Source organism: Schistocerca gregaria, chromosome 1 (genome assembly GCF_023897955.1).
Source record: "Schistocerca gregaria isolate iqSchGreg1 chromosome 1, iqSchGreg1.2, whole genome shotgun sequence".
Taxonomy (NCBI): Eukaryota; Metazoa; Arthropoda; class Insecta; order Orthoptera; family Acrididae; genus Schistocerca; species Schistocerca gregaria.
Window position 1 is genome coordinate 968,321,918 of NC_064920.1, and position 15,604 is coordinate 968,337,521.

The 15,604-nt window shown below is 39.8% G+C and overlaps 1 protein-coding gene across 1 annotated transcript in view; it reads right to left on the bottom strand.

Annotated features, from left to right (window-relative positions):
- The window catches only part of LOC126276571 (uncharacterized), a 232,052-nt gene that overhangs the window by 171,786 nt on the left and 44,662 nt on the right, over window positions 1–15,604 (bottom strand). Inside the window, 1 exon segment of the mRNA XM_049977286.1 lies at window positions 7,696–9,278. Coding sequence (XP_049833243.1) covers window positions 7,696–9,267 — 1,572 coding nt within the window. The 5' untranslated portion in view covers window positions 9,268–9,278.

Consider the following 15,604-nt stretch of genomic DNA (forward strand, 5'->3'; position numbering starts at 1 on the left):
TTGTGAACTAGTCAGTGACCAGTGTCTTTCTTATCAACTGTACCTTAAAGAAACTCAATACAATCTACAACTGTGGCTTCCACCACTTTTTGCTATGCTTTGAGATGATATATATCTTTCCCAAAATCATGTCCTATCAACCAAAGCAGAATTCCATCATCCACTCAAACCTACAAAATATTGTAGGCCGTCTTTACACCAATTATGGTCTCAATTTACAACTCTGTCATTTCCATGTGAACAATTCTGTCCAACCGAAGGACATAGTGCTGTCGAAGTCACAGGCATTTTCTATTAGGTAGTGTCGTGTGCAGACAGCCACATTATATACCCGCTGTGCTACTATTACTACACAGCATTCAAAGAGGGGATGAAACCTAACCAGCTATCAACATGCATGAATGCCCACCACCATGCAATGGCAAACCATAAACACACAGTCTAACACCTATGATCATGACACTCCTGCTCATTTTTATTATACTCTGTACCAGTGGCATTCCAAGTGGCCAGTAAGTTACACTTTTGAAAATGATATCAGATGAGTGCAAATAGTATCAATTATATTTATTTTAACATACTGTTCACAATGGGAATAATACATAGTGCTATAAAAATGGGAAGTAACTAAAAAGTGACATCCATTTATCTTTCCTCAGTTTCTTTAAGACCCTAAGAGGTATGAAATGGTACATTACAGACCTGCTTGTATGCAACTGTCATGTAACCTACATGTATTTATTGAAGAATTACTTTTCTGTTCAGAATAAAAATAAGGCTGATAAATAGCAGAAGACCTGTCCTTTTGCAGAAAGATGTTTCCTACTCCTACTCAACAACTGACATTCTGTTGAATACACTTTCCAGTCAAACCAGTGAATGTGGACAAAGGAAACTTTTAAGGAATACAATATCTACATTATTTAACATATCAAATACGCCGACACAACTGTACCCCGAAGGGACAACCACACATAAATGTGATGATAAAATGTCCAAAATAAGAAAACTGTTTCCCAATATGAAAGAAACCAATTCCACTATTGTTGCTACATCTGAGCCACAAACGGCAAGACTTTTCAACACTTTTTTTTTTTTTTTTTTCAATCAAATGTAGTTACATTCACATAAACACTTGTGTACTGGAAAGTCAAGTGTAAGGACATGCAAATCATTTGACTCCATACAGAAGTATTGGATGTAAGCGGAAGACAACATCAGTCTGAAAATAAGGAAACACATCATGAAAGGTTTCGTTTGGAGTGTGGCCCTATATGGATGTGAAACTTGGACAGTTGGAAGAGCAGAGAGAAGACGGCTAGAGGCCCTGGAGATGTGGTGCTATAGAAGGATGATGAAGATCAGCTGGACAGACAAAGTAACAAATGAAGAGGTGCTTAGAAGAGTACAGGAAACCAGATCTCTGTGGAGGCACATCCAAACAAGAGACAAACTTGTAGGGCACATCCTACGACACAACAATATCATTGGAACAATAGCAGAAGGAGTTATTGAGGGAAGGAATCGGCGGGGGCGACCAAGGATATCATACATGCAACAGATCATGAATGACGTTGGATGTAACACATATGTGGAAATGAAGAGGAAAGCAGACAGAAGAGAGGAATGGCGCTCTGCTGCAAACCAACCTCAGGGTTGAACACTAAAGAAGAAGACAGAAGTATTAACTGCCAAGGAAAGTACCTACCATAATACAAAGGACGTTCAATAAGTAATGCAACATTGTTTTCCCTTGTCCAATTTCGGTTAAAAATGCACAATTTGTTGTGAGACATTGTGGAATATTCCAGCTTTATCTCTTACAGTTTCATGAAGTTCCAACAGGTGATGGCACTACACGTGGCCTTCAAAATGGTGTCTGTTATGGAGAGGCATTTAAAGCAGAGAGCCATCACTTAGTTTGTTTTGGTGGAAAACCAGTGCATCACTGATGTTCATAAGCAATTGTAGAATGTCTGCAGAAGCCTGGCAATGACAAAAAAAGCATGGTGACCCATTGTGTGAGGTGTCTGTCATCATCGCAACGAAGTCGAGCAAACTTGTTCGATCTCCTGTGTGCTGGCCAGTTGCACAGAGTAGTGACCCCTGCAATGTTGTAATGTCCGGACACTCACATTTGAGGTGATCAGCAGATCACACTCAGACACCTTATTGCACAACTGGACATCAATGTTGGTAGTACCGATACACTCGTCCACCGAACGGGGTACTCAAAGGGGGTTCCTCACTGGCTAACAGAAGACCATGAAGAGCAATGAAGGGCTATCTGTGTGAAATTGCTTGCAAGTTACTAGGCTGACTGTGACAATCTTTTGTTGAACATTGTCACAGGCAATGAAGCATGGGTTCACCACCTTGAATAGGAAGCAAAATGGCAATCCAGGATGTGGTGCCACACCACCTCGCCTCCAAAGAAAATGTTTACAGTCGCATCCTCAGCAGTAAAGTCATGGTAACGGTCTTCTGGAACTCAGAAGGGGTTACTCTGTTTGATATCCTCCCTCATGGTGCAACAACGAACTGTGAAGTTTACTGTGCCACTCTCAGGAAATTGAAGAAATTACTTCAGAGTGTTCGCTGCCACAAAAACACAAACAAACTTCTCCTTCTTCATGACAACACAAGGCCTCACACAAGTTTGCGCACCCCAGAGGAGCTCACAAATATTCACGGGATTGTTCTTTTTCATCTGCCCTACAACCCAGATCTCTCACCTTCCATCTTCAATGTTGATCAGTAGAGTGGTACGATGCACGCATATGGGCCCTTCAGTAAGGTAGCATAAGGATGTTGTTTTGAAAACAGACTTTGCTGAAAAACGGGGTTTTGTAGACAATATTGGTGTATTGGAATCTTGAATAAAAAGAATCTGCTTTCAGAAGAAAACATTACTTACTGAATGTGCCTTGTAAGAACAGACAATAGAAAGGTTTGCTTATGTTCTAAGTGTTTATAATCTCTCAATTTCAGTAGTACAAGCTGCAGTTATAAACATATATGAAAGAATTTCCTCATGAATAAGTTTTAGAATATGATCCAGATTCAGTGAGATTCGGCTGTTTCACATTTATTTCACAACCATTCATGTCTTTCAATAATTTACTAATGCTCAGAAGGCAAAACTACCATAACTATTTCATTAAATAAGTAGAAAAGTAATAAGAAATGAACGTTAATCCTAAGACTGTTTTCTTACCACTAAGTACACTAGTGTTGCTCCAATGGTCAGACAGTAACAATTTTCACAGCAGTGAGTGTTAGGACTGTATTGGTTTGGCTTTGGAAAACGACAACATCAAAGATTTCAGCAGTTTTTTTCAGTAACTGAACCATTTGTATCTCACTCACTAACATATCATTTATTCTTGAAATCCCTCTAGCCAAAACTATCCCTAGTCGACTTTCCATTCTTTATCCTTACCTTTCCCACACTATTCCCTTCATGTCCAAATCGTCTTCTCTGTGTTCCAATTTCCTCACCGCAGCCCCTTTGTAGTGGCAACCATCACATATTGCAGTCGTTTTAAAACTGCCACCGTGAGCCAGCTATCTTCTCTTCTCCTGTCTATTTACTCAATCCCCTTGCCAGGAAAATCAACCCCCCCCCCCCCCCCCCCCAGTTGCCAGAAACACTAGTTCCCTTTCCTCTCACTCATAAGTAGTGTTGTTATGACCATAAGTGAGTGGATTGTTTTGTATCTGTGTACTCATGTGTGTATTTAAACCAGAAAAAGAGTAGTAACTCATAAGATGCAAAACCTGCACTGTTACATGTATCTATATGTTGCACATCAATTAGTAATGGGTGAGCGGTTGCCTTTCCTCATTTTTGTGTATTATTGCCATGCTGGAATATCCATGATCATTATATTGCACTACATAAGGGAAAAGGTGTCTCTCGTGGTTTATATACTGCGGTATTTATCGATCAGAGCCTACATAGACCTCAGGTTACGCTACAGATTAGTCCGACATAAACAACTAAGAATTCAGGGGGAGGGGGGGTGGGCAGATCACTCTCTACCCATAATTTTACATACTGTATCTTCTATAATCAGGCATTAAATATCATTAGAAGCTAACTTCAAGTTAAAATCTTTGGTTAGTGTTTTTATACATCATCATTACATTTTCTGACACTTTGCAGCCAATCATAAGAAAAGACACGTTTTGGAGAGATCTTTAATGCAATGAATGTTAACTTTGAGGCTGCTTAATATTTTTGGTGTTATCAGTTCCAAACTTGAGGCGTTTATTGTGGTTTACCTCCAAAGCTCAAAGTTTACGAATTCGCATGAAAATATTGTGATGTTTTGGTGATGTTACAGGTCTTGTGCTGTGATTGGGTGGCATGAGCAATCCGTGCAACTGCCATATTAATTCAAATGTTTTGAAGCGAACAGTTCGTATTTATTGTGTATTATGAAAATATGCATTTATGTGAAATAGCGCACTAAAGATCTCTCCAAAATACGTCATTTTTTGTACGGTTTGTTGTGCTAAAGTACACAAAATGTGACACTGTAGTGCAACACACTGTACCGGTACCAAAAGTGATTCATTTCGGAAAATGTCATCATGTTTATGACTGGCTAAACATGACACTACCCTTTTTTACTCATTTCACTTAATAGGCTAAGTAGGACTTAATATAAAGAAATTAACTCTTATCAATTATGAATGCACTTTTGCTTACCTCAATTCATTTGTTTATAGATGAAGTCAGCTCGTCTCCCCTTCTACGCAGCAAAATAGTCTATGACCATTTCATTGAAATTTGGCTGATTCAGTAATTCTTTTTCTAGGGAACACATTGCAAGCATACTAAGTCTGTCCTAATTCATAGTGTTGTGCATGAATGTTTTCACTCGCTTTAACGTAGAGAAGCAGCTTTCTGCCTCTCCGGTTGTCATAGGGAAGGTTACTATTATTTGCAGAAGTTTTACACTTCGAGGAAAAGCTTTAGCCAGATTGTTGTCGTAAAGAAAGTTCAACAAGGTCAAAGCACCTGACACCTTCATAAAATCTGTTCAGCTGTACAACACGTTCAGTGCATGACATAGATCTGAAGACTGTAAATTGAACAAATTAACAACTATTTTAAGCTCTTTTTTTAAAAAAATTGTTTCATGTTTTGCAAACAACGATGGATCAAACAGCTGTGCAATCGATAAGTGATCATTGAAACTGAATAGTTCTCTGATCTGAGTTGTGATGAGGTCGCAAACGTTTCGTGCACACACTAATCTTGATTCTGTGAACGTTCCCATTTTGCAGTTGGTACTACCTGTTCCCAGTGATCGTCAGTTTCAAGTGAGGCTCTAATTTGCTGGACATAATCTGCAAAGTGTGATACATATTCAACAGTTTTCATTGCATCAATATTCCTCTGCTGCAGTTGATTAAAGAGTGTCACAATGAGACATGACTGCATTAAAAAAATTTATCCAGAAGAGGAAATCATCTTTCAGGAAACCCTTCAGTCCCGTGGCCTTGTTTATTGTCTTGTAATTACTGGCATCATCATCACTAATTTTTTCTAGGCACTTCACAATTTCCTTTTGGTATTTGTACACAGTGGTTACGCTCCATGATTTAAAATTCCATCTGATGGACTGAGGACAGGTAGGAATACACTTTTTCACTACTTTGTCAAGAATGGCTGTACGGCTAGAAGACCGGGTAAAAAAAGGTGGAAATTCCTTCCAAGTTGCTAAGGAAGATCCGCACTTGTTTATTGCCCGTCACACAACGTTCAACAATTAAATTTAACTGATGGGCGTAACAGCGAACAAAGTGAGCATTCCTGTACATTTCTCTAGTTCTAGTTTGAACTCCACTTTTATGGCCACTCATAACAGGAGCACCGTCGTAACACTGAGCTATCAGTTTTTCAAGTATTTCTTGAACATTCATTTTCTCTAGCTCGCAGAGAACAGCTGTCGTTTGTACTGTGACTTTTTGGGTGTACAAAGGAAATAAATCTTTCATTTATTTGTCCCAGTAGCTCATAGCAAATTATTAGGACCAAATGTGACAAATTTGCACAGTCAGTAGTTTCATCAACTTCTATTGCGAGAAAGTTTGCCTTTGACAGTTCACTCCTGATGAGATTGAGGCATACCTCATAAGTTGATCTCAGGAGTTCATTTTGAATTGTCTTCGATAAGCCTAAGAAAACACGGTTTTCTGATTTCTCAATGTGCTGCTTCAAGACGCAGTCCAGTTCTGCCGTAAGACTGACTAATCCTCAAAAAATTCCTGGGTGTTTGGAATCTTCTGTTTTGTCGTGGCCCCTTAAGACAAGCTCCAAATTGCTGCAAAATTTAATACAGTCTATCAGTTTACCCAGAATATACCGATTTTTTGACACATTTTCATTATAATCTTTATATTACGGCGGTAAGCACTGTCTAATTGGCACATAATGTCCACTTTCGCTAGCATTGAAAACTCAATGAAACCATTTAAACATTTTTCGCTGGAATTATATTTTTTCACCTTTGCGTGAAAATTCTTTAAGTCAGTGACACCAGTTTCAGTCCAGGCACTATCAGTACTATTTGTAAGAAGACAGGTGAAACAGAAAAATGCACAACCACACAACCACTCAGCTGCATCGTACATTGCTCTATTAAAACTGTGTTTGTATCCTTGCCTAGATTTGCACTGTTTCTGTTCTTCATTGATCATTAGATCGGGTCTGGGTGCACCAAGTTCTTTCACTTTCATCCTATGGCCGTGTCCCAAGTTTTTACCTATTAAATTGCACACTGAATTCATATTGTGCTGGTTTCACACTCGCAGTATGTCGCAAATATTCACAAGCAAGTAAAATCTTGCAAAATACATTTCGAAAAAGAAACTTGCTAATATCACACGGTATCAACAAAAGTAGTCAGCATCAGCAAGCAAGGAAAGTAAAGTAATGGGTCAAATTTCGCGTGCTTTGTCCTCTAATCACTTATGAAACTCTTGCTAGATGGTAGTACTGTTGTGTTACTGTAGTCTAGTGCATTCCGGCGGGTTATTTGCAAACTTCTTCTAAATATGGATAAAATAGCCAATGGCAGAAACAAAACAACTATGTAAAACATTATCAAAACAATAATACTAAACGTCAATTAATGATGCATTGAAGCATAGTAGAGATGTGCAGAGAGAGAAATTGGATAGCGAAGTTTCGGCCATTCTACATTCCTTTATTACATAGATAGTGGAATGTGAAAAGTGTGGTGGTTGGTATGACACCCTTAGGCTGCAAGATCTGAGCCTTTGGGTTGCCCATAAAGAGCAGTACTATGTAGAAGCCATGCCCCCAAACCACTACTACATGCAGCTTACGGACATTCCAAGGTGCAGCCTAAACACTACTAACCGTTTGGAAAACATCTATCGATACAAACAGTTCCAAAAATGTCGTTATTTGAATCTGAATGGGAAATATGCAAAATTCGTCCTGATAATTTAAATTATGTAATACGTTCTTGTAAAATTTGCTTAACCATAAATTTTGGGGCGGCTCCACCTCAGTGCCTTTAATTACGAGCTGCGCCAATAAGGGAATAATTCTATCATACAAAATAATACATACACCAGAATACTGTTACATAAAATTATATCCACAGAAATATCAAAATTAATAATATTTTAATAATAATATAGAACACTTACCTCCTGCATAAATGGAATATTCTTCATATCTTTTTCATTGTACTGTATTTCATGTTCACCACGCTTTGATTTCATAAAATTTCGGCATTTGTCTAACTCTGCACATGCTTTAGTGAGACTGTATTTATTTTTCATCAAATATTCTTGCAAAACTACTATACGTATTTTTCTGTAACGGGATTTTAGGTAATTTAAACTTAACTCCGACTCTTTTTCATCATTTTTTTTTTCTTCAAAGAAGTACTTAAAAGGATCAGGAAAAATTTCCAGAAACTCTTCAATTTTGAAATTCTTGAGATACTTCTCTCTAATTTCCATTACTTTCATTCGTTCCTCATACTCTGCTAATGTTGGATACTTGCCACTTTCTAAAGTGTCACTAACAAATTTTTTCATTGCGTCTTCATCATCTGCAATCTGTTCACAGGTCTCTCTTATATAAGTTGGATCAGCATTTGGAAATATAGCAAGCAGATTAGTATAATTTTCATCTATTATCATTTTCTTTTCTTCTTCTGTTCTTCCAGAAAGTTTCTGGTTTGCTGCTTGCTCCCCTTCTCGTTCACTGCTATCTGCAGCTTTGGGGTAACCATTTTCCAATAAACCTGATATAGCATTACTTAACCAGTCGGCATCTTGTGAACATTTATCACATATGGCTCTCAGAAAATCCTTCTGAGCATCAGGGAAAATTTCAATGAGAGAATTGTAATATGCCTGTTTCTTTTCATCATCCACCCCATTAATGTCAATACATACAACATCGCTGTCATCAAGTTGAGGAGGAGCAAGTAAATCATCATAGTTTGCAGTAGATGGCCCAGGCAGTGTCAAATCAACTGGAAGGTTCCTGTCAAGTGTGTTCTTATGATTTCCATTTCCAGTATGTCTTGGAACTGTAGGATCCCAAAAAGAGGTTGATGGTTCATTACTTACTTCATCCCTCTGTCTTGAATCGACATTCTTAACTGGTTCAGAACTAGGATCCATCACATCTGGATCAGAAAGTTCAGGTTCATCTTCAGATGAGAATGCAAATCCTTCATTTTCCCACAAATATTCCTTAATTTCATTAAACTTGTCACTTTCTGAACTAACATCACTAACTGAATCACTTCTATTCACCAAATTACACTGATCTAAAACTACATCCAGCCCATCTGCTATGGTAACTTTGTCACTCTCTGCTGGACGAGAATCACTGTGTGTTGACACACCAACATTCTCAGTCTTGTTGTCTTCACTTGCATCACTCTTAACATTAATTTTAGAAGGCTTTTTTGGTGGAATTCCTGATGTAGATGGTTGATTATGATCAGCATCATAGATTCTTTTCCTAGCTCTCTTAGGTAACTCTTCAGTGGCCTCACCAGCAGTGTCTTTGTCTTCCCTTACATGGTCTAAAAATTTGAGCACAACTCTCTGTACCCTCTTTGGGTCATCAAAGAAAGTTTCAAGTGATGAATATATTTCATCAATATTTCTCTCTGGAATGATTCTTTGAATATGCATGGCTTCTTCCATCAATTTTTCCCTTGTGTGTCCTTGCTGAAGTAAAAATGCTTCTGCCATTTTGTTGATTTCTGCAACAAAAAAAACAAAACAAATTTTATCTGCACAAAACGTATTTTTACTGTGTAAATAATCATCTCACCGCCTGTTTATCCTCATATCTTATGAAGTTCGTCTGTCGTAGCTAATGAACTCCTTGACACAAAACAAATGCTTTTCAAAAATGTTAATGATTAATGAAAACTACCTCAGCTGTATTATGACACACTTATTGTACTAAAACTGGTTTAATTCTTACAACACCTTCAGGTTGCCGTGTTGTTTTTGATGTAAATGGTTTTGTTGTCATTGAGACAGGGTTGTAGCCTCTCCCCGATGTTATTCAATCTGTATATTGAGCATGCAGTAAAGAAAACAAAAGAAAAATTTGGAGCAGGAATTAAAATCCATGGAGAAGAAATAAAAACGTTGAGGTTCGCCGATGACATTGTAATTCTGTCAGAGACAGCAAAGGACCTGGAAGAGCAGTTGAATGGAATGGACAGTATCTTGAAAGGAGGATATAAGATGAACATCAACAAAAGCAAAACGAGAATAATGGAATGTAGTCGAATTAAAGCAGGTGATGCTGCGGGAATTAGATTAGGAAATGAGACATTTCAAGTAGTAAATGAGTATTGCTATTTGGGGAGCAAAATAACTGATTATGGTCGAAGTAGAGAGGATATAAAATGTATACTGGCAATGGCAAGAATAGTGTTTCTGAAGAAGAGAAATTTGTTAACAGCGAGTATAGATTTAAGTGTTAGGGAGCCTTTTCTGAAAGTATTTGTATGGAGTGTAGCCATGTATGGAAGTGAAACGTGGATGATAAATAGTTTACACAGGAAGAGAATAGAAGCTTTCAAAATGTGGTACTACAGAAGAATGCTGAAGATTAAATGGGTAGATCACATAACTAATGAGGAGGTACTGAATAGAATTGGAGAGAAGAGAAATTTGTGGCACAACTTGACTAGAAGAAGGGATCGGTTGGTAAGACATATTCTGAGGCATCAAGGGATCAGCAATTTAGTATTGGCGGGCAGCGTGGAGGGTAAAAAATCACAAACATGCACCAATTGTCTTAAGGAAGTGTGGTGAGTAGGTATGGCACAATGCATATAGTAAACTGTATGCAGTTTAACTATACATTGCATGCCATTCCTGTTCACTGTACTTCCACCAGGAGGCTGGCAAAATATTTGTGATTATTGTTGCTGGATTTGGTCTGTAATATTACATACAACAACAACTCCACCTACATTACTACTGTAACACAACTCAGCAGCCTGAATATGCACTAAGAATGAAACTGGTTGTAGGACAATAAAAGTGTCATAATACAGCTTCATCAATCTTTAAAATTAGTATCAGCTATGGTGCTCAACACTATCAAGATTATACCTGTTTGAAAACTTATGAAATTGCATATCCTACTGCAGCAGTGTGGTTTAGTTTCTCTCGTAGCTCAGGTATCTCAAAAAGCATGAAAATTCATTACCTGGTCTAGGGAAACATACAACATAACTCATTCACAAAAATCCATAAAAACAATGTACTGCACATGTCCCTAACCTGGCCTCTATAGAATGTTAATCTACTATAAGCTTGTTTCTACCTTCACATCCAGATTCGCCAGTTACATGAAGAAGCAATTTGAAAATTAATTGTATTATATTTTCATACTGAAATACAGACACATACTTTTATAACCTACAGTTCTCTATGCAATTGTTAATCTCTCTTAATCTTTAGTTAAACATCTCTCTAACAGCTAGCAGCCATATCAAATCAACTAGCTTCCAATTAGAAACTGTGAGACGTACAAAGGGAAGACTGCCACATGGTTGTGGTCTCCTTCATTGCCCTCAGATTGTTTGGGAAGTCCAAGGCGAACCATTCCGAGTTCTAGAAATTCAACAACTGATGGTGTCTAGTGGACCAAAGGTCCAGTACTGGGAGCCCCCACTTCCAAAATCGGCATCCTGGTAGCCACCTTTGCGCCAAGTGGTCAGCATATTCATTCCCTGAGATCCCAACATATCCAGGGATCCAAGCAACAAAGACTGGCCGTCCAGCTCAATGGAGGTTACAAAGTAGATACTGGATAGTCATGACTAATGAGTGATGAGGATAGCACTGGTCTATGGCCTGAAGGCTGCTCAGAGAGTCGCTGCAGATTACAAGCGCCCTGCAAGTGCAAAAATGAGCATGGCTAAGGGCTCGTTTGGCGGCCACCAATTCAGCAGAGACACTGCATCCATTCAGAAAGGAATGCAGTTCACTGCCCCTTGGATTGGTGTATGTTCATTAATTAATCATTGCGCCGTCAGTGTACAGCACTTCTGAGCCTAGAATGCATTGAGGACAGCCAGGAACAGATTGTGAAACACAATGGGGTCAACTGACTCTTTCGGTCCCAAGCATAAATCAAGACAGATCAAGATCAGGGTACACGCCATGGAGATGTACACGACTGCTCCCTGACAACAGGCCGTGGAGGACATTGGAGTTCGCAGCAGAGATACTGTAGTCAAACTGCAATGGTGACTCCAGTTCCAAGTCTCTGCTGTAGGAGGTGGACCTACCTACTATGAAAAAGGTCACAGTTGTTTGCATGTTGAGGTGAGCGGCAAACATGTATAGCATAACTGAATAGCTGTTGTTGGCACCTGATCTGTAGTGAAGGGACCTCAGCATCCATGAGTAAGCTGTTCACAGGGTTAGATCAAAAGGCTCCTCTTTAAAGTTGGACTCCACAGTAATGTATCCGGTCCAGAGACCACAATGCTAAGGGTGGTGCCAAACCATACGCCAGACTCTGATAATCAAGATGGGATAGTATCAAAGCTTTATAAAGCTGCAGAAGAGTAGTGCGATCTGCACCCCAGATGGTGTTACTGAGGCAGCAAAGAGTATTACGGTATAGCCGTACCTCTGCTTAAGTTGAGAAAGATATTGAAGTCAGGTCAGCCAGGTGTTAAAGACCACTCCAAACATTGAAAAATCTCTACCACATTGAGTAATTGGCCTTCGAGGTAAGGTTGTGGTTGTGGATAAACAGTATGACGGCAACAAAAGCGCAGTCATGTGTTTTGGCAGTGGAAAACTGAACACCATGAGTGAGAGCCCATGACTGCACATTTCCATGGTGCCCTGCAGTCACTGTTCAGCAACACCCACACTGATGGCGCAATAGTGAAAGCAAAAATTGTGGGCATAGAAGGAGGTGATACTGAAGACCCACAGTTGCTGCTAGAGTATCGATGCCCACTAGGAAGACAGGGGCACTTAATACAGAGCCCTGCAAGACCCCATTCTCTTGGATACTAGAGATCCTGTGGAAAGCACTAACCCAAATGTACGAAGTATGGTGCAACAAGAAGTTCTGGAGACAAATCAGAAGCGACTCCTGGAGATGATACTCATGTAAGGTAGTGATGTCTTAAGTCATTTGTAGGTTGAAGAAGACAGTAATAAGGTGTTTGACATTGGTCAAAACCTGTCTCGATTACAGACTCCAGGCAAATGAGATTATTGGAAGTGGAACAGCCTTGGTAAGAACCACCCTGGGACGGAGCCAAAAGGCCCCAAGACTCAAGAAGCCACCACAGCCACCAGCTCACCATGCGTTCAAGCAATTTACAGAAAACACTTGTGAGACTAATTGGGTGATAGCTGTCCATCTCTAGGGAGTGCTTATCCATTTCAGTACTGGGACAATGATGCTCTCGCACCATTAAGATGGGAGCTCACCCTTGCTCCAAATACAGCTGTAGATGGTAAGGAGATGATGCTGACAATCCATTGATTGGTGTTTGAGCATTTGGTTGAGGATGTGGTCTGGTCCTGAGGCTGTACCAGCTTGAAGGGCTAAGGCACTGAAGAATTCCCACTCACTGGGTGGAGCATTATAGGGCTCCAGGTGGCGTGTACTGAAAAGGACACAAAAGGCAGGTTGATAGTTCTCAGTGTGGAGGCTTGAGCATAAAGGAGAGAAAAATGTTTTGGCTACAACATCTGAAAACAGCACAAGTCACAAAATACCAAATACACCTGCAGAAGACCGGTATCCATCCACAGAGGCGTCTGATCTTCATCCAACCTGGTGAAGGAGGCATACATGACCCAATGGTTGGAACATACCATTCCCAGCATTCTTGTTTCCATTGTTTTATTAAGTGGCAGCCTTGGGCACTGACATGTTTAAAGGCAATGAGGTATTCAATCGATGAATGCCACTTATGCCATGATCTCTTTTTCAAGATCCACCAAGGTACTATTTACTGACCGGAGGATTCCAAATAAGATGGGGTCGCTAAGTCGGCTGCCAATAGAATGGCTGCTGTTGCATTCAGTTCTGGAGAGCCTTGTCCAAGGCTCCATTTAGTGTGTGTGTGTGTGGGGGGGGTGTCAGTACAACAGTGAAGGGCAAAGCATCCCAGTCAGCACTATGGAGAGCCTATATAGATGGGAGTCAAGGAACAGTGGTGAGGGAGGGACAGGAAGGTTGGTAAGTGCTCACTACCACACAGGTTGTAGAGGACTCTCCAGTGGTTGTATGAGAGAAGGCCAGAGCTGCAAATAGAAAGATCAATGGCCGAGTAAGTTCCACATCCCACACTGAAGTATATGGAGGCACCAGTATTCAAGAGACAGAGTAGAGACCTGGCAGGAAGTTTTCGATGTCTTTACCACTGACATCGGGAGGGAGATAAACATTACAAATGGTAAGATCCTGAAATACTCCTGCCCCAACGTCACAGCCTCCAAAGTTTCATCAAGTGGCCCAAGTTCACTATATATAGAGTTTAGAACATATGTGTAAACTCCACCTCATACCCCATCATAATCAGCATGATTCTTAAAATATCCCCAGCAGCCACAAAGGACAGGGGTCTACATTGCTGGAAACCGTTTCCTCAAGGGCAATGCAGAAAGCAGGGGAGAACCGTAAAGGAAGTTGCAGGTCAACAAGGTGGTGAAAAAATCCACTACAGTTCAACCATTGGTATTGCCCATCTCTGTACAAGTTCATTAGACCTATGTGGTACAGGTCCCACACACTTTAACAATATTCTAGAACAGGTCGCAAGGGTGATTCACACGCAATCTCCATTGTAGACTGATTGCACTTCCCCAGTATTCTACCAACAAACCGAAGTCTACCATCTGCTTTACCCACAACTGAACCTAGGTGAACATTCCATTTCATATCCCAACGAAGTGTTTCACCTGGGGATTTGTATAAGTTGGCTGATACCAACAGTGACACCATTGATATTATAGTCATAGGATACTACCTTTCTTCGTATTGTTAAGTGGACAATTTTACCTTTCTGAACATTTAGAGCAAGTTGCCAATCTCTGAAAAAGGTTGAAATCTTATAGAGATCTGACTGAATATTTAAAAGGGTCCCAACACACTTTCCTGGGGCACACCCAAAGTTACTTCTACATCTGACAATGATCCATCCAAGATCATATGCTGCATCCTTCCTAACTGAAGTCCTCAACCCAGTCACAAATCTCATTTGATACCCCATATGATCATACTTTTCGCGATGAGCATAGGTGTGGTACTTTTTGTAAGCCAAGAATTACTGCATCTACCTGATGGGCTTGACTAAAAGTTTTCAGTACGTCATGTGAGAAAAGTCTAAGTTGGGTTTTGCATGATGGATGTTTTCAAAAGCCATGCTGGTTGGCTTGGATGGGATCATTCTGTTCAAGATATCTCATTATGTTTGAGTTCAGAATATGTTTCAAGTTTCTACAATAAACTGATGGCAAGGTTATTAGACAGTGGTTTGTGCTTCACTTCTACTACCCTTCTTGTAGACAGGTGTGACCTCTGATTTCTTCCAAAAACTAGGCAAAGTTTTTGTTTTGTCCGAAGGATCTACAATAGACTTTAGCCATAAAAGGGGCTAACTCAGCCGCAATTTCAGTATAGACTATGACAGGGATTCCATCAGGACCTGGAGCTTCATTTGATTTAACAATTTCAGCTGTTTCTCAAAATGCTGACACAAAAACTGGTTTCACTCATATTTTCAGTATTACAAGGATTAAACTGCGGCAATTCTCCTGGGTCTTCCTTTGTAAAGCAACATTTGCAAATGGAGTTAAACATTTCAGCTTTTGCTTTGCTACCCTCACTGTCAGTTCCTATCTCAGTCGCTAGGGACTGGACACTAATTTTGGTGACACTAACAGCCTTTACACACACCCAGAATTTCTTTGAGTTTTGTAAAACACCATTTGACAATATTCAGCTATGGTAATTACTGAAGGCTACACATGTTGCTCTCTTGACAGTCAGACATGTTTCATTTGGCATTTCTCTATCTAC